This window comes from Papio anubis, chromosome 16 (genome assembly GCF_008728515.1).
Source record: "Papio anubis isolate 15944 chromosome 16, Panubis1.0, whole genome shotgun sequence".
Taxonomy (NCBI): Eukaryota; Metazoa; Chordata; class Mammalia; order Primates; family Cercopithecidae; genus Papio; species Papio anubis.
Window position 1 is genome coordinate 85600912 of NC_044991.1, and position 19995 is coordinate 85620906.

The 19995-nt window shown below is 40.9% G+C and overlaps 1 protein-coding gene across 2 annotated transcripts in view; it reads left to right on the top strand.

Moving 5' to 3' along the window:
• The window catches only part of VAPB (VAMP associated protein B and C), a 56307-nt gene that overhangs the window by 21039 nt on the left and 15273 nt on the right, over window positions 1-19995 (top strand). For both annotated transcript variants that reach the window (XM_009215870.3, XM_009215871.3), the window contains exon 2: window positions 8546-8698. In XM_009215870.3, coding sequence (XP_009214134.1) covers window positions 8546-8698 — 153 coding nt within the window. The remainder of the gene's footprint in view (window positions 1-8545; window positions 8699-19995) is intronic.

Genomic DNA, 19995 nt, shown 5'->3' on the forward strand with positions numbered 1-19995 from the left:
ATGGAGGAAGAATACAGCCATTGTGTGAAGTAGATGGAAGCATGGCATGGCTGTTTGTTCATTCAGCAAATATATTTATTGAGCATCTGTTCTGTGCCTGCAAGTGTTCTAGGTGCTGATGATCAGTAATGAACAAGAGGGACGAAAAAGTCTGTGTTGGTGGAGTTTCCATTCTAGAAGGGGAAGATTGATTTACATAAACAAGGAAAGAAATAACGTGGGGATTGGTGCACTGCAGATGGGTATGGACAGCAGAAAGCAGTAGGATACTTTTTAATGAAAATAGACTGTCAAAGGGTAAAATTTAAAGATATTAATAAGATACCCAACAGATTTTACTTTAGAGTGTCTGTGTCCCTCCATTTTAGTGTATTTTCCCCACATACAGTCTTCTGTATTGAAACCTCAAGCACACTTTTATTGTCTTAACAAAATCCATCAAAAGTCACAGGCTTCTGGAGACAGATTATTACCTTCCCAGAAGGTAATCTTTTTAGAGCTGAAATGAAATATGGTAACTGGTTTTTTGGAGAGACTGTGAAAAGGAGAGATGCTGTACCTAATTTGTGTTTTCAAGAGTATAAAATAATACAGCTTTTTTTATGCAGAGTGAAAAAAACTGTTGTGAAGCTATTAACTCTAAACTTATATCTAGAAAGCTGAGACCTGATAGATTATATATCAAATTGGTATAGAACTTATTTAGTAACATATAGGTTGAGTTTCAAAGTATTATAGCTACATCAGAAGATAAATTACAAAGGAAGGATATGTATTTGTGAAACCAGAATTTCATGAACTCTAGAAGAGGAGCAATCATTTTGCACAACAAAGAATCTTTATTCATATATATATATACACACACAATACAGATTTTCAAAATCTCAATAATATGTAATGTTAGAAATGTTAAGGGGGATACAACTGAAAGTGAATTAATATAAAAGACCAAATACTTTTTCCTCTTCCTTTTTTTAAAAAAAAACATAGTTTAGAACAGTTTTAGGTTCACATGAAAACTGAGCAGAAAGTATGCACAGAGTTCTCATGTAGCTCCTACCCCACACAGGCATAATAGCCCCCTCCACTGGCAACATCCTACACTGAGTGGTACATTGGTTACCATTGGTGAACCTACATTGACACGTCATTGTTAGCCAGAGTCCGTAGTCTGCATTAGTATTCATTTCTAGTGTTGTACATTCTGTGGGTTCTGACAGTGTATAATGACATATATCCACCATTATAGTATCAGAATAGTTTCACTGTTCTAAAAATGCTCTATGCTCCTCCTGTTCTTTCCTCCCTTAAGTTCTATCAGCACCTTATTTTATTTTCTTATTTTTATTTTTTGAGACAGAGTCTTGCTCCATCACCCAGGCTGGAGGGCAGTGGGGCGATCTTGGCTCACTGCAACCTTCACCTCCTGAGTTCAAACTATTCTCCTGCCTCAGCCCCCTGAGTCGCTGGGATTACAGGTGTGTGCCCCCACACCCAGCCAATTTTTGTAGTTAAAGATGGGGTTTCACCATATTGGCCAGGCTGTTCTCAAACTCCTGACCTCAAGTGATCCGCGCCCCCACTCAGCCTCCCAAAGTGCTAGATTACAGGCGTGAGCCACCACTCCTGGCCAGCACCTTATCTTTTTATTGTCTCTGTAGTTTTGCCTTTTCCAGAATGTCATAGAGTAAAAATCATACAGTATGCTACCTTTTCATACTGACTGCTTTCACTCAGGAATATGCATTTAAGGCTCCTCTGTGTCTTTTCATGGCTTTGATAGCTCATTTCTTTTTAGCACTGAGCACTGTTTCAGTGTCCGGATATACCACAGTTTATTTTATCCACTCACAAAATGCTTCTGCATTTTGGCAGTTATGAATAAAGCTGCTATAAACATCCATGTGCAGGTTTTTGTGTGGATATAAGTTTTCCACTTACTTGGGTAAATACCAAGGAGGGTAATTGCTGGATTGTATGGTAAGAATATGTTTAGTTTTGTAAGAAACTGCTAAATGGTCTTTCAGAGTGGCTGTGCCCCATTTTTCATTCCTACCAGCAGTGAATGAGAGTTCCTGTTGTTCCATATCCTCGCCAACACTTGGTATTGGTAGTATTTTAGAATTTGGCCATTCTAAAACCTAACAGTAAGAGAATGAACAAATGTGTAATAGTATCTCATTGGACGTCTTTTCTTTTTTTGTTTTTCTGAGATGGAGTCTTACTCTGTCGCCCAGGCTGAAGTGCAGTGGCACAATCTTGGCTCACTGCAACCTCTGCCTCCTGGGTTCAAGTGATCCTCCTGCCTCAGCCTCCCCAGTAGCTGGGACTACAGACATGGGCCACCACACTTGGCTAATTTTTGTATTTTCAGTAGAGACAGGGTTTCACCATGTTAGCCAAGCTGGTCTTGAATTCCTGACCTCAGCTGATCCACCTGCCTCAGCCTCCTGATGACAGGCGTGAGCCACCGCACCTGACCAGACATGTTTTCATATGTTTATTTGCTCTCTGTACATTTTTGGTGAGGTGGCTGTTCAGATCTTTTGCCTATTTTATTTTATTTTGTTATTTTACTGTTATTTTATTTTATTTTTTTGAGATGGAGTCTCTTTGGTTCTGTCGCCCAGGCTGGAGTGCAGTGGCGTGATCTCAGCACATTGGAAGCTCTGCCTCCTGGGTTCACACCATTCTTCTGCCTCAGCTTCCTGAGTAGCTGGGACTACTCAGCCCGTCCCCACGCCCAGCTAGTTTTTTGTATTTTTAGTAGAGACGGGGTTTCACCGTGTTAGCCAGGATGGTCTTGATCTCCTGACCTCGTGATCTGCCTGCCATGGCCTCCCAAAGTGCTGGGATTACAGGTGTGAGCCACCGTACCTGGTCTTCATTTTCATATTATTGAGTTTTAAGAGTTCTATGTATATTTTGGTTGACAGTATTTTATTCGGATATGTTTTTAGCAAATATTTTCTCCTGGCTTGTGGCTTGCTTGTCTTCTGCAGAACAGATGTTTTTATTTTTAATGAAGTCTAGCTTATCAGTTATTTTTTTCATGGATTTTGTTTTGGTGTTGTAAGTAGAGTCACCTCCAAATCCAAGGCCATCTAGATTTTATTGTCATCCTCTAGGAATTTTATAGTTTGGTGTCTAAATATATTTTAGCCTTTATTTTCTCATAGAATTGCTGAGTTAAAAGTAAAATTGTGGCCGGGCGCAGTGGCTCACACCTCTAATCCCAGCATTTTGGGATGCCAAGATGGGTGGATCACTGGAAATCAGGAGTTTGAGACCACCCTAGCCAATGTAGTAAAACTCCGTCTCTGTTAAAAATACAACAATTAGCCAGGTGTGGTGGCATGTGCCTCTGGTCCCAGCTACTTGGGAGGTTGAGGCATGAGAATCGCTTGAACCCGGGAGGTGAAGGTTGCAGTGAGCCGAGATGTGCCACTGTACTCCAGCCTGTGTGACAGAGCGAGACTCTGTCTCAAAAAAAAAAAAAACAAAAGGTAAACTTGTATATTTACTCCTTAAAAACATCTATCTTGCCATTTAGTAGATAGGATGTTATGCAGTTCTTGAGGTAATACACAAATAGGTAAGGCCTAGATTGAATTTTCAGTTCATTGGGAATTTTCATTGTTACTTTTTATAATTTGATGGGACATGAACTTTTAAATTATTCTTTTGTAAAAAGGTAGTATTTACATTTCCTGAAAGGAAGGATTTTAATTTTTCTTCCATGGGTCTTGAATGAATAATTACAGAAAAGCATTTAAATCATATGTAGATCAGGAGACTGTTTAAAGATTTAATGGAATACTTTTCCCACAAAATGCTCTTAGGTTTCCTGACAAGTTTATTCAGCCATTTTTTTATGACATTTTCAACACCTGGAACCTGACCTCTTAATGTTGTTCTGGAATGTGACTGTCTTCTTTGACCTTTAAACCAGAACTTTGTACATCTTAAGGCCCAATTTTTGTAACTAAGAGTAAAAAACAACTATTTCTTCTTTCACTTTTAATGGTATGCAAGTTTTTGCTGGTATTGTAGTATTTGCCTTCTAAAACAGGTCAATTCTAGCCCCTGTTACTGTCTTACTCTTACCTCTTATTTCCTTAAACACAATTTAAAATGACAAAAATCCAAGCACAGTGGGTCCTGGGGGAAGGTAGAGGAAATAAATTATACTATGTTTAGCTTTATCTAAATACATTTTAGAGCATGTCAAGGAATTCATTTTCAGTTAGTGCTGTTTCATAAGCATCTTCAACAAACTCACACAAGTGTTCACAGGTGAGTATATGCATAATCTAGGATGTAAAGGGCGTTGTTTACATTATTAAAAAAGGGTAACAGTTTCAAAGAGTATTGCCAATTTCTCCCAAATTCATGTTTTTTCAATTTTTTAACCTCCCATTTCACATCTTAGATGCTTAGTTCCTAGTTTTGCAGACATTATCTGAAATAAGGAATAGAAGATTAAAAATGATTTAAAGTATATGCTGTGGTTCTAGAGGCACATCATTTTTTTATCTCTAAAAAGGAAAAATTCTAAGTTTAGAAGGAGATTTCATTTGTAAAATTGACTCTATACTTTATAAGTAGTGTTTAAATTCATTGGTGATAAATATGCATGTTGGTATAGTAAAATCCCATTTTTTACATAATGCTTTAATGGAAATGGCAGTTTTATGAAATGAAAGTGACTAGTAAAAATCTGAATGATGCTCATAAGCTTTTACATCATTTTTATTGAGGGTTTTGTGTATACTAATCCATTAATACAGGGGAAAAGGAGAACACTAACATAGTTTATTTCCTATAATTATTCAAATCGAATATAATTTATTTTCAATAAAATTCTTGGAGTAAATTGACCAGAGTAGGGAGAGGAAGGTTGGCCTGTTCTTACAAACTATCTTGGTTTTTACCTATGGGACTTTGTTGTTTTACCAATGATGTTGTTTCATTGCATATATTTTCAGTATAGTTCCCTCCAGATTTTTGCAAATAAAAGCCCGTGAAAGGCCAAGAAATCCCAAGCATGTAAAGACCTAGTATTGCGGAGGGAGAAATCTGGGATGTTTATTTTATCCTGTTTATTATTACAGATATTGCTTGTCTTTTAACAATTTAGACTTCCTTTTATGTGATTTATGTAAGTTGAAGCACCATTAAGATTGCTGTGTAACAGCAATTAATTGTGATGCAATGGATTAACCTGGGGAAATTTTTAAAAACAGTTAAATATTTACATTTACATTTGGCTTATTTTTGTAGAGTACTTTGAAGAAGAGGTCAGTGTAAGAAATAAACAAATACTTAAATTTGGGATCCTCACACCCCAACTTCATAAGGGGGAGAGGAGGGAAGGAAGAGACTAGAAACTGAATTGGAAACTAGCAAGTATTCTGGATTTCATCACAGTGGAATCTTGCCAGCATCCTGATTTGCTGCTCTCACTACACTTCAAACCATTTTAGAAAAAAAGGTCTATGTATTTTTGGATGTTTTGGGGGCCATTGTGAATTCTTGGCATTCTGCTCTGAAGATACTTCCATGTTTTTGAGGCAGAATCTTGTTGAAACTAGTCACTTTAAGCTTTGATTAAGCTTTGATTTTAGAACGCTTTGTGGCCTGAGAGTTTCTGAATCACATTCAAACTGTCGTTGAGTATCTGTCATCCTTAGGCTTTATATTTGAAAGCTCACCCTAATTTCAGGTGTCTCTTTATGTCGTGCACATTTTTGTCCACTTTTTTCTCCCTTCCCCCAGTGTTGCGGTGCTGCTGTGCTTATGTGGAGTTCTTCTGAGTTGCAGTTTTTAGATGAGGGTCAGGGAGTGCATGTACATGGTGATTTGCTTGTGCCCTCATAGATTTGTGTGTCCTTTATGCCTGTCTGTGTGTGTGTTTTATTGCTGCTTTGACCCTAGAAAATCAGAGCTTGCATAGCTAGTCTCTTCCCCCCTACTCTGTGAGTGCTGAAGTGGTCCCTTCCTTAAGCAAGCAGAGAGACTTACTAGGAGGACAGCTTTTTCTCCATCTTTATTATGAGTCAGACTGCCTGTGTTGGAGAGTGGAAAAGGGTAGTCACGGAGAGTGCTGCCTCTATAATCTCCCCAGCACTGCTTCAGCACCAAGTGTCCTGTTTCTCCCTTTATGCCAAGAACTTGATGCAAGGATGGAGCAGCGTCAGCATCTGGCTCTCCCTTACTGTAGCTGAAAATCCTTTTGGGCCACAGGTACCTGGCCTCCTTTGTACTCTTAGTTTTCAATGGGGAGCTGACTTAGAGTGTAGTGATAGAGTTGTTTGTGATAGAAAGGTAAGCAAATGGAGAAATTCTCATGGAATGTTGCATCTGTGAAGATGTCACTGCTCGTGGAATGAGAATAGTGTTTGCAATAATAATTCACAAAACAATAGATGATGCAGTAGTATAGTCAGTTCTGCTGTAATGCATTCCTGGAATCACCACACTATACTGAATAGCTCAGTAAAAACCACAGGGCTTATGAGGGAAGTGTGGTTAGGAGCACAGCACTCAAAGCCTTTGTTGGTGACGCATGCACAAAGATAGGGTGCTGGTAAAACCACAAATGCTACAGCAGATATGGCATTTTTCTTGAAAAAGACCCAAAGTTTGTCTGTGGATATGGACATCAGAAGAGTTGTTTTCTTGAAGTAAGGAGGATTACCTGAAATCATATGGAAAGTTGTAATACCAGGTGTGGATAGGTGTGGCTCATTACCCACAAGGTGAACTGAGGTATCCCGTAGGTGGTTGAGGTGTGTGTGCTTGTAAGTTTTCTGTATTTCTTTGCAGTTGGGTTCAGCAAGGAGCAGTTTTCTGTGTTCCCCTAGTGTTGATAGCAGACAAAATCACGCAGAAACAAATATGAAAATTGTTTATGCCCAGAATATCCCTCTAATATGCACATGAGTAATGTTGGATCAAATTTATGTTTTCAGAATAAGCCTCATAGCAGAACTGGCTGTCGTTTGATTTTGGGATTGAGTCCCATTTCCTTCCTTCCTTATCACCATTTTTGATTTCTTAATTTGTATTAAGGTAAGCCCGTATCAGATTGATTTTTTTTTTTCATGCCCTGAGCATCTCAAGAGTAGAGACACCAGCCTGAGATTTTAATTTTGCTGGAGATAATCCACACACAGGTGGTTTTCTTCTAGGTGAATATGTGGATTGAGACCTTTATTCCATGCAGCCACGGTGCTGGGGCTACAGAGATGGGTAAGGCATAATCCTTGTCCTTAGGAGCTTCGAGTCTCATCGAGAAGTTTTTCAGAACATACATTTGAATGACTTTGTTAGGTCAACATTACGTATTTGTTTGTGAACACACAAGCACACACCCTTTCCCCACCTTCACTTCTGGTTTCCTTGCAAATGTAAAGACCAGAGTAAAGAACTTGCGTAGAGGAAACACAGAAATACTTACGTACAGGTGAAAAATATGTAAATTTGAAAAGGTGTTGAAAAGGACCTCAGTTTTTGTAGCCACCTGACTAATAAACACAGAGATCACATGTCCACCATAGAGGGGTAAATGCAGAAAAGCAACTTTCAGAGTAATAGGAATAGTATTATTTCATTATTTGTTAGCCCCCATCCCTTGCACATGTGTGCATGTATATTGTTTGTGTAAACATAGATGATGTGGAAAGATCTCCCATATTGTTAATATTAGTTATCTCAGGGGACAAAGGAAAGCTTATTCCTGTTTATACATCTTTTATTGTTTGGTTTAAGAAGCATGTTTTACTTTTTTAATTAAAAAAATCTAATAAAGTAGGAAGTGAATAAATAATAGTAATAAAAAGTATCTTCAGGCCACTGAGCCTGTTTGAACCCTCCCGGTAGCCTCAGTAGTTAATACTGTCTGTAATGTTTCAGGTGTGGACTGCCCAGCAGGACTCTGAACTTCTTGCTATAGCCTAAGGTGATACAAAGTTTTCTGTGGCAACACTATAATGTTGAGAGTTTTTGTGTTTATAGACCATTAACACCTCAAAGTCTTTCTTCTATCTGCTCCTCTTAGCACACTGTGCTTTAGATAATCATTTTGGACTGAGTTTAGTCCTTTGTGCTCTCCCTGTTAGATTTCATATTGTTATTGTGGAAACCAGTATTTAGCATGGGTAAGAACTGGCCTTAGATGCAAGCCATCTGGTTACAGATCCTCACTACCACTATCATGAATACTTGGACAAGTAACTTGTCCCCCCAAGCCTCAGTTTTCTCATTTACAAAACAGCAATTATCATAAAGTTGTGAGGGTTCAGTGAGATGCTGTATGTTAGAATACTTACACTAGGTACCTAGTGAAATAGTGGGAACATGGTAAATATTAGACGTTACTGGTAGTACATTAACCTCAGCTCATCTCTTTCATCCATTGGCATGTTAATGAGATAATTGTGGATCTCAAATCTTCCCTTAACTGTATTTATAGCTCTCCTTTCCACAAACCTTCTCAACTTTCCTCATGAGACCCCCAATCAGTCTCTGTCTCATTCTACAGGTCCCTTCACTGATGTTGTCACCACCAACCTGAAGCTTGGCAATCCGACAGACCGAAATGTGTGTTTTAAGGTGAAGACTACAGCGCCACGTAGGTACTGTGTGAGGCCCAACAGTGGAATCATTGATGCAGGGGCCTCAATTAATGTATCTGGTAAGTCCGGAGATGAGGCCTGGAGGGTGGACTCAAAAGGCCCCTGGATAGTAGATTTTCTTAAAGTTTATTTGCAGTGTAGCAAAAGAAGAAGATAGACTTCTCTCCACCCACCCCCCCCACCCCACCCCACAATCCTCCACCCCACAATCCTCCACCCCCGATCAGAAAGCTGGGTCCCAGTCACCTGTTTTTCATAATTAATGCCTCCTTGTTTCAATGCTTACAGCCCCTTTGCACCTCAATAGTTAGAGCAAAACTGAAGTGATAACTTTAGACCTCACTTCAGAATGAGTTTTGTTTTCACTCCCTTGAAATTAAATCTGCCCTTTGGCAATAAATATAAAAGGGCTAAACAAACTTAATTTTACTTTGTGGGAGAAAGCTAAATGGAGTTATTTTCTTACTTAAGCTAAATGATTTCTGACATTAAGCTCATGCCATTTCCAATGATTGGCCACTGCACTTTACTGATTGTGGAACGCCAAGGGAGATGAGGGCTGAGGAAATTGGAATATACTCGAGGGTGTCAGTTTGGTGCATGTCTGATGGCTTTCCCTTCTGTCTGCGAGTGCATATATTTTCCAAAATCCAGCTTTTGAAAAGATGCTGGTAAAGTGCCCAAATTGAGAATTGGATTTCAGAGTTAAGGAGATGTCAGTGATGGGTTGGAGTTTAAATGCATTTTAGAAATGGAATAAACTTTCAGCTCATTAGAACTTCTCCAGCCAAGAAGGAGCTGTGGGGGAGTGTGTGTTTATCCTGTAAATGTCAGGTGACTCACTGTCACAGGGGCTTCTGCATCAATAGAAGCTACTGCTCGTTTGAAGGGAGTACCTCTCTGGCTTTTTCCATGATAGATTTTGATTGTGATACTTTTGGCTATTCATTTGACACCTAAAAAAAATGACTCACCTCTCCGGAAAGATATAAGGTGTTTCATTATCTGATCATTTCTGCAAACTCTTATTCCCTGCATCTGTTGGTCTCTCTCATTATGGTGCACCCATGCCAGCTCTCCCCCTGTGCTTCTCTGAGTCTGCAAGACCTGATCTGGACTCTCGAATCAGGTTATTATCTTGAAGTCAGGAGGGTGGAAGCTGGCATTGATTGAGTGACTTCTGTGTGCTGGACCTGCACATGTGCTATCTCATGTCATTTCTCTTACCTGCCCTGTGAGGGATGCGTTTTTACCTCCATTTTACTAAGAAGTAGACTGGCGGTCATAGGATCATGAAGCTAGCAAGTGACAGAGCCAAGATGTGGATCATTCTGACTGGCTCTGAAGCCCATGCTCTTTGAACTGCAGCGCAGCACTCTGGAGAAAGGAAGGGACTGGGATTTTGGCATTTTCATATCCTCTGGATCCGTATGGTTTAAATTTTTCTGTTGACGTCAAGGGCAGCTGAAATCTTTTATTCCCCTGTTTTATCTACTTTCCCCCCTCGATTTCCATGCCCGTATCAAATTTGAGCAAGTTTGTCAGTAGATGAAAATTACCAGTTTTCACAGTAAGAACAGGGAACGCAGCATGGTTTTCTGAATAAAAGAATCTCAGTAGGTAGTTGTACAATGTTAGTGTGTTTTCTGATATAAAATATAAATATGTATGGGTGGGTGTAGGTGTATGTCTCTGTCTCTTTTTTTTTTTTTTTTTTTTTTAGACAGAGTCTCACTTTGTTGCCCAGGCTGGAGTGCAGTGGTGCCATCTTGGCCCACTGCAACCTCCCAGATTCAAGCAATTCTCATGTCTCAGCCTCCCGAGTAGCTAGGATTACAGGTGTGTGCCACCACACCTGGTAATTTTTGTATTTTTAGTAGAGACAAGGTTTCACCATGTTGGCTAGGCTGGCCTCAAACTCCTGACCTCATGTGATCCGCCCATCTCGGCCTCCCAAAATGCCGGGATTACATGCTTGAGCTGCTGCGCCCGGCATCTCTGTCTCTCTTTCAGGAAGATCCATTGTTTCCCCATCATAGGAATTTTTAAAAAGCAAAAGCAAACTCTGCCTTTGTTCTGATCTATGATTGCTTACACAAGGAAGACCAAGACTTTGTGGTTGTGGCCTTCCTTTGGCAGATGAAGTAAGGCATAGAGTGTGACATAGTCATCAAGGGTCACGTGGATGGTCATGGCAGCACTGCTATTTGAAGCTGGTGGCTTGACTCCTGATCCAGTGCTGTTTCTGTCATACTAAACTGCCTCAGTAGTGTTAGAGGATGACCCCACTTATGAATGAATATAAAAAGTACTATCATTCTCAAAGTTTAATATATTTGGGGGAAAAAGTAGTTGAATAATAAAATGTCCATGTGTCTGTAGACTTTCTTCCTAGATGAGACAAGATCATATCTGCACCTTAGAAAAGGGTTCCTTTGTTATTATTTGGTATTTATCCCAGTGCTTGAGGGGAACCAAGGTGAAGCCAGATATCATTGCATTTCTAGGACAGCCTTGCAAGTCAGCAAAGGAGACCAGCCCCATTTGCTGCAGTTGTATCGCTAAGGGACTACTGCATCATTTATTAGACGTGCATAGCTTGGGATAAAAAGCACTGCCTTTTTCCAGGAGTCCTCTTGATATTAATACAGCTACATGATGACATCTTGGTGAGTCAGTAGAGTCCTCAGGAGGAGGAGGATACCAGTGGACAGGCAGTGCAGATTATCCAAAAGCCAGCCTCCCCTTTTCCCCGGATGTGCACATGGCCAAGCTTGGTTTTACCCACTCTCTTCAAAGATTAGTGGATTTGAGGTTAGGAAACCTGAACAGGAAGACCAGTTATGCTGTTTAACCAGCTGGCTGAATTTTGACCAACCTATTAACCTTTCTAGGTTATTGTTTTCTCACTTGTAAGGCAGGGAGAATAGTGTCTACCTTACAGAATGTTTACAAATACTGCAGAATCGACAGCATGGTACAAGAGTGGTACATTTGTACATTGTTCTTCTTCTAGCTTTGACAAAAACCGGCTAGTTTTTGAAGAAGGTGGATTGCATAATACTTGAATTGACTGTTTAGAAATAAATCAGCCCCTACATTTTGTTTATTTATGGACCTTTCCTAATTTTAAGAAGAAATTTGTATTTTCTCTTCCTTGTATAATATTCATTTGTTTTATAGTGAAAAGTTGCCAGTATATTTTCAGATATAATCTTTAAAAAGGTGGCCACCAAATCAACTTAAAATACTGCTAGCATTGCCCTGCCCACCACCCAGAGTGGGCAGGGCATACCTAAGAAGGACATGACCAGTGCGCTTTTCCCATTTCTGAAAACCCTTGGGATGCACTAGCCATTCGGGAAGGCTATAAATCATTATTTTAAAGAGAAGAGGGACGGAGGGGGAAGGAAAGAAAGAGAGGAGGGAAGCAGGAAGGTGGGAAGGGAGGGAGGTTGATGTCTGCCCATGGAGCTGGCACCTGTGCTGGCCAGAGGGATCAAGGTTTTGAAGGCACACAGGTCCAGATTGTGACATGGAAAGCCAGATGTCTTTGAGACATACCCTGTGAAGCTCTTCTTACCTTTTCACATTACCCTCATATTCAAGGGACCTTACATTGTGCTTCAAAAGTTCAGGCTCTGACCTATCATGCTATTTTCTTCAAAACATGGCAGATCACTTATTGGGTCCTTAAAAAAACTCCCTTTTATAAACTTACGTGGTAAAGTAAGAGTGGACACAGGCATAACCTAAACTTTTTGTGTCAGTGGTTTATAATGTGTGGGCTTTACCAAAGAGTTGCTTTAAGATATGGTCCCCTGGACGTATGATTTGAATCCTTTTCTTTGTCCTTTCCATAGGTGCTTGTCTTATCTCATTTTTATTGTAGCCCCTTCTGGGGTTTATGCTTGTTGGATGAGACAGCATGGTAGGTAGGGGGTGCGGGGGGCTTTCTCTTTGCATTCACTGACCCAGAATTGCTGTGGTTTTGGCCCCTTGCTCCATGATACATACTATCAACTAGAGATGGTTTTGAATTATTTAATCTGGACCTCAGCAAAATAGGTACACTTAAATAAGGATTGGAGAACGGGACGTTGGATATTTTTCCTCCTGAGATTTCAAATGTAAGGAATAAAGAACTTTTTGAATTAATGAATTGTTTTGAGGCAGTGGGGGATCTTCCCAGTTGTTCTAGCTTTACAAAATTAAATCTATTTTCTGAACTGTATGGTGGGAAAATATTTTTAAGGTACATAATTTCTGAAAATCTCTTTATGGTAAGCTGTTAGGTGGTTGTGGATTTTTTTTTTTTCTTTAGTGTTTCAGTTAATAATGAGGGAGTTTTCCATTAATATTCCAAACCATGTTTGCCAGCGGATACAGCAGGTGAAGTGGTAAAATTATGGGCCCATCAAAAATACTTACGCTTCCTGTAATATGATATTAAGTTTAATATTTTTATAACCTTCACTGAATTCTAATTTCACTAAAGTAGCAAGCTTGCTTCCATTTGTAGTTCAATTATGTACATTGGTTGCCTGTGTACCAAGCAAATTAGAAATGCAAAATATCTGTGTATGGAGGGGGGCATTGGAAAGAGTCATTAAAGATACCAATATTTAGGTACGGATGTACTTTACTAAGTGTACCTTGGGAATTGAAAGTGAATTAAAGACAAACACAAAACTCCCAGTGTCTGAATCTGTATTTTAAATTAGAATTCAAAGGATTACGGAGCAGTATTCATTCCTGACATACAGCCCTTTTCAGCACTCTTTTCAATCACATTTAAAGCATAAAGTTTTTCCAGTAAAATCCTCAGGACAACCAGGTTCGATGGCTCATGCCTGTAATCCCAGCACTTTGGGAGGCCGAAGTGGGTGGATCACCTGAGGTTGGGAGTTCGAGACCAGCCAGACCAACATGAAACCCCGTCTCTACCTAAACATACAAAAGTGGCTGGGCATGGTGGCACATGCCTGTAATCCCAGCTACTCAGGAAGGCTGAGGCAGGAGAATTGCTTGAACCCAGGAGGTGGAGGTTGCAGTGAGCCAAGATCATGCCATTGCACTCCAGCCTGGGCGACAAGAGGGAAACTCCATCTCAAAAAAAAAAAAAAAAAAAAAAAAATCCTCAGGACAGAGCATGAACAATCAGCAGCTCTTCTTGGATGGAAACATTGATCAGTTAATTTAAATGGATAGTATTGTGATTAATAATTAATCCTTTTAAGATTTCCCTGACTCGGTTTAATATAGCTGTTTGGTGGCCCTGGACCAGTCAACCGGGGTGCACCTTTCAGGTGATTAGCACTAGGGTATAAGCGCACAGAGCCCTTAGACAAAGAAGCCAAATATTTATCCATCAAGCACTGATAGTGGGAGCTGCATTTGGGGTGTTTGGGCTTCTTAACAGCAGCATTCTTCTTAGTTTGATTGTTTGCTTTGAAAGTCTCTGATAAGCGAAACTTTTTTATAGGTGGTTTCCATGAACCAGGCTTATTACTCTCAGATAACAACAACTCACATTCATACTTTAAAAGATGTCTTTAATCTTTTTCACCAGATGAGATTCTGGTTAAACAAAAAGTAGAAAAAAGAAAATTGCCAACAAAAATTCAGCTTAATTATGCTTTTAAGGGTTTTTACACATTTACTGTAATACTTAGCTTTTTAATGAAGAATTGTTACTTTTCTTGTGACTATGACATAGTTTATTCTTTACATTTTCAAATATCAAGATCGAGAGGACTTATACGTTTCGTCTACCTCAGTTAGCTGAACTATGTACAGCATAACTGAGAAGCAAAAAATAAGCAAAGTTTTAAGAAGCCAAAAGTGATTTTCTTTTTGCTCCTTACAGGTCCTTGCATACTTACACACTTGAGGGCTCTCCAGTCTTGAATGTTGTCTTGTTTATTCTTACCTTAGACTTACTGTTAACCCTGTCCTGGTTGCCAGCCCATCACAGATCAGAATAAAGGGAAAGAAGTAGAGAGGTGGCCACATTGAAAGTGGCCCATGTGACAGCGCGTAGCAGACAGTGGACGTGCTAGGCAAGAACACCACAGAGAGCAAGTGCGGAGCATTCAGAAATAACAGCGGGGAGCCGGAATTCCTTAAGCCTCGGGGAACTGTTCTCCATGTTTTAGGTGATCAACCCCAAGAGACACAGCTTGCAGGGTTCACTAATATGGTATATAATGGGGGTTCATGTCACCACATAAGAGTAATCAGAAAAGGGGTATGTTATATTCCGTTACAAATGTTAGAGGAGACTGAAAAGTATGTTGGATTTTTGAAAAAGATTTACATTTTAAAAGATATTTATAAAAAAGAGTGAATAAGCCTTGTTATTTGGCCAGTGTCTGTAGATAGCAGTCCTCATCTTCCATTGATACTGGAGAAAGGAGACCTCACTGTCAGCACATTTGTACTAGTCTCTGCACAAATAAATTAATCAGACTGTGAGGAGTTTGTTTTCTAAGACAGAATACACAAACTGGAAGATCCTGTAGAGAACACAAAGACTCTTCAGTGTTGACTGATTTATTAGTAAATGCAATTCATTATTTACTTGCTAGACTCAGAGTTCCATCCATGGACCCCTGAATAGGCAGAGGTCCACCAAGGTAGTCATGATCTCAACGTTTTGAGGACCCTAAAGGAAATGATAAATTTGCTCACAGTCTAAAATGTCCGACTTCTTTGCTTTAGGCTAGAATTATATCGCCTTGTTTAGGTAATGCTGGTTATCTCCAGCTCATCAGGAGCTCTGCTTGGCATTTATGTATCTGTGTCTTTGATTACTCTCAAAAAAGTGGATCAGTGACTTCATTCCGATCCTATAAGCGCAGTATGGTAGAGGACAGTCTTTATGCAGGCTTTGTGAGAGGATGGGGAGTGCGAGACTGAGGGCACTGCCATCAGAAGCTGGAAGCCCTGTCTTGCCCACTTGGAAGGGAGGGAGCGACTCTGGGAAGTAGGACAGAAGAAAAGCCAGCTAGTGGGGATAAAGGAGGGTTTCGTCTTTGGGCTTCTCCAAGGATATTTCTAGGGAGAGCATGATTCAGGAACACTTTGAATGTTGGAAGAGAAGAAGGTGCAAACCTGTCAACTAATGAAAAAAATGCAAATTAGCACCCAGAATGTGAGCTATTAAAACATTAAGTTCTGGGCTCAGTCTCACTGGGGAGAAAAGGCAAACATGTCAGTAGGAGCTTAGGAGTCTTGGAGTTGACAGTCTCCTAACAAAGTAAGGTGCCCACAGTAGGCACTGTGGTATGAAATGGTGTTTCAGCAGGAACTGTGATGTTAGAAGGTATAGCACAGCACAGATTTTCCAGGTGCAGGCCCTGGGCCAGCAGCAGCAGCAGCAGCCCACCTGGGGACCTGTTAGAAATGGGAGTGCTTATTTTCACTCCGTCCCTGCTAACACAGACATTCTGGAGGTGGGGTCTAGCAGTTAGTGTTGTAGCAAACATTCCTGGTGATTCCGATACTCACTGAAGTTTGAGAACTTTTCCCTCCAGGGTTCTTATCTACATTTTATTATATTTATATATTTATTTATTTTTGACAAAGTCTCTCTCTGTTACCCAGGCTGGAGTGCAGTGGTGCCATCTCAGCTCACTGCAACCTCTGCCTCCTGGGGTCAAACGATTCTCGTGCCTCAGTTTCCCCAGTAGCTGGGATTACAGGTGTGTGCCACCATGCCCAGCTAAATTTTTTGTATTTTTAGTTAGGGATGGGATTTCACCATGTTGGCCAGGCTGGCCTCAAACTCCTGGCCTCAAGTGATCTGCCTACCTCGGCCTCCAAAGTGCTGGGATTGCAGGTGTGGGCCACTGCGCCTGGCCTTATTTATTTACTTATTTATGGAGTTGGGATCTTGCTGTGTTGCTCAGCCTGGAGTGCATGCCGCTCTCATAGCTCACTGTAGCCTCGAATTTCTGGGCTCAAGCAGTCCCCTTGCCTCAGCCTCCCAAGTAGCTGGGACTACAGACGTGCACCACCATGCCTGGCTATTGCTTACAGTGTTCTGTCAGAGGATTAAGTCCTGGAAGATGGGGTATATTGACATGTGAGTAGAGTAAGAGAGAATCAAGAGAAACGTGTCAGGCAGGGCTGATATGATAAGAGGAGACTTTGATGATGATCGGAGAGCGTCACTGGGTCTAAGGACATAGGGGCATGGTGTGTGGCCTGAGTGACGTGCACACCTGTTGGAGCAGAAGGGAGGCCTCCAATAAGAGATACCAAGAAATCCAAGAAGGGCCAGATTGTGAAAAGCTGAACTGATTGCCTTTTACTTAGTACATAGTTACTCTTACAGGAGGTTTTTGATTTGAGGAATTAACGTGATACAAGTAGGGTATTAAGGTAAGATTAAATGTGTGGAGTTTGTAGGGGCTAGGCAGGGTGATTTGGTTGGGAAAGAAACTAGAAGAAACTTGGAAAAATCTCTTAGTTGGGAGAAATCTAGAGAGATCTGTGGGCCTGAGCTGAGATTGTAGGCACGCAAAATGTGGAGAGAGAGATTTTGAAGATAAGATTCTGAGATTAAAAAAAAGTGAAGCGGGCCGGGCGCGGTGGCTCAAGCCTGTAATCCCAGCACTTTGGGAGGCCGAGGCGGGTGGATCACGAGGTTAGGAGATCGAGACCATCCTGGCTAACATGGTGAAACCCCGTCTCTACTAAAAATACGAAAAACTAGCCGGGCGTGGTGGCGGGTGCCTGTAGTCCCAGCTACTCGGAGGCTGAGGCAGGAGAATGGCGTGAACCTGGGAGGCGGAGCTTGCAGTGAGCTGAGATTGCGCCACTGCACTCCAGCCTGGGTCACACAGCGCGAGACTCCGTCTCAAAAAAAAAAAAAAAAAAAGGTGAAGCATGTGCCATAGTGCTTGTTAGACTTTATTTGCTGTTACCATTATGATGCAGATGAAAGTGATCTGTGATTTGCTTGGGTTCTCAGAAGCAGCATTTATGCTGCATTTAATCAAGTCATCATTTCTCCAAGGGGTGTGTGTATATGTTTTAAGTAGCGTATCTTCTGCATTTCTTTTCTGTTGAGGAAACTCTGATATTATTGATCCAATGTTTTAAGACCCCAAAGGCCCTTTCTTAACAGGATCCCAGTTTGCAATCTGTAATACAACAGGCATTGTATCACAAAGCGTTAATGTGGATGAGTAGTGACCTGGCTTCCAGGCTGTCTTCTGGTAACAGACTTCTTTTTAATGTAGTGTCAGCAGATACATTTTAAAAGTAGGATAGATGGTTCATTTAAGAGGGCTTTATCATCAGTATCTCAGGTATTCAAGTGAAGAGATACTGGTGAATACCATTTGGTGTAGCATAACAGTGCTTAAACTTTTTGGTCTCAGGACCCCTTTACATTCTTAAAAAAGAAGACACAGCTGGGCACAGTGGCAGGCACCTATAGTCCTAGCTACTCAGGAGGCTAAGGCAGGAGGATCACTTGAGCCCAGGAGTTGGAGGCCAGTCTAGACAACATTAGCAAGACCCCATCTCTTTTAAAAAAAAAAGTGAAAGTGAAATAAGTTAATGGGAAACTGTTTAATAACCTGCCATGGAAAAAAGTACATAATTTCTGTCACCGTTTGCACGTATGGAGCTGAAAGAACTAATGATTAGTAGCATTCTGTCATGTTTTTATAAAGTTCCCACTAACAGGATAGAGCAAATTGAATTTGACATGAGATGATAGTAGCTGAAAAATACAAATTATTTGATGTGAGTTAGGGGCCATGTTAAGCAGGATGTGGATACCGAGGTACTCCAGGAGTTTATGAAGTTTCACAGAATCTGGGTGTCCCAGATCTTCACTGTGGCTCACTGATGTCGGAGCCCACAAGCCAAGGAGAGCTGGTGGTGGCAAGCACCCCCCTTAGATGTTCCAGGCTGGTAGAAATCTAGAAGTGAGTGTTTGGGGCCTGAGCTGAGATTGTAGGCATGTAAAATGTGAAGAGATTTCTTTTCAAAGATGAGATTCTGAGATTTAAAAAATGAAGCATATGCCATGGTGCTTGTTAGACTTTTTTTTTTTCTCCAAAGCAAAAACCTTTTATCAGATCAGAAACCTCCCATAAGTACCCACCTTATACCTAGAACTTCCTGAAAGTTGACATGCCAGTAGGGCACGGTTTTTATTCCCAATTGAAAAGTTTCTATTCAACAGTGTATTTAGGCATCTGTGTATATATCTGCTCAGTCCTCTGCTTTTGCAGAAGGGCTGTTGGACCTGCTACCTCAGGCTGTCGCCGGGGCTCTGTTAAAGTGATTGCTTACACCCACTGCCTTGTGGTGGGTGTTTATGTCTTCTCCCCTGCCCATGAAATGGTCCTTCCATGTCTACACTGTGGTGACTTGGTAGATAGGATGTTCTAGGCCTGGAGCTGTGCTGGTGACATCTGTAAGGTCTGCAGTAAGGGGGCAGTATATCTCAGACAGTGCCCTTCTGTGGAGGTAGAGCAAGCAGTTGCAAAGGCGTTTGATTAGAGGAGCATAGGTAATGCCCCATTCCTTCCGTAAGGAATGTGTGTGCATGCATATGTGCTTCTGTTTTCAGCTGAGGGCCAGGTATGTCCCGAAAACTCAAGACCTGGTTTGTGTAAATCTCCTTTCTCTTTTTAAACTGCAGATTCTACCAAGAGGGGTACTACATAGAGCCACCAGTGTGTTATTACTTAACCGCATTGACTTACTTAACCATATTGTTTACCTCCTGGAGGGCCTGTGCTATTTGTTGTAGCATAACAGTGCTCAAACTTTTTGGTCTCAGGACTCCTTTACGTTCTTAAAAATGAAGACGCAGCTGGGCACAGTGGCAGGCACCTATGGTCCTAGCTACTCAGGAAGCTAAGGCGGGAGGATCACTTGAGCCCAGGAGTTGGAAGCCAGTCTGGACAACATAGCAAGACCCCATCTCTTAAAAAAAAAAAAAAAAGGACCCACAAAGCTTTTTGGTTTGTGGGGTGTATCAATATTATATTAAAAATTAAACTGAAAATTTGTAAAATTATTTAAGAATGACATAATTACATGTTAACAGTAACATTTTTAATGAAAAATAAGTTTTCAAAAAAATTAGTGAGAAGACTGAAACTTGACGCGTTTTTCCATTTTTTGCCAATTTCTTTTCTTTTTTTTGAGATGGAGTCTGTTGGTCACGCTGTAATGCAGTGGCACGATCTTGCCACTGCACTGTAGCATGAAGGACAGAGTGAGACTCCATCCTCCCAGGTTCAAGTGATTCTCATGCCCCAGCCTCCCGAATAGCTGGGATTACAGGTGCCCGCCACCATGCCCGGCTGGTTTTTGTATTTTC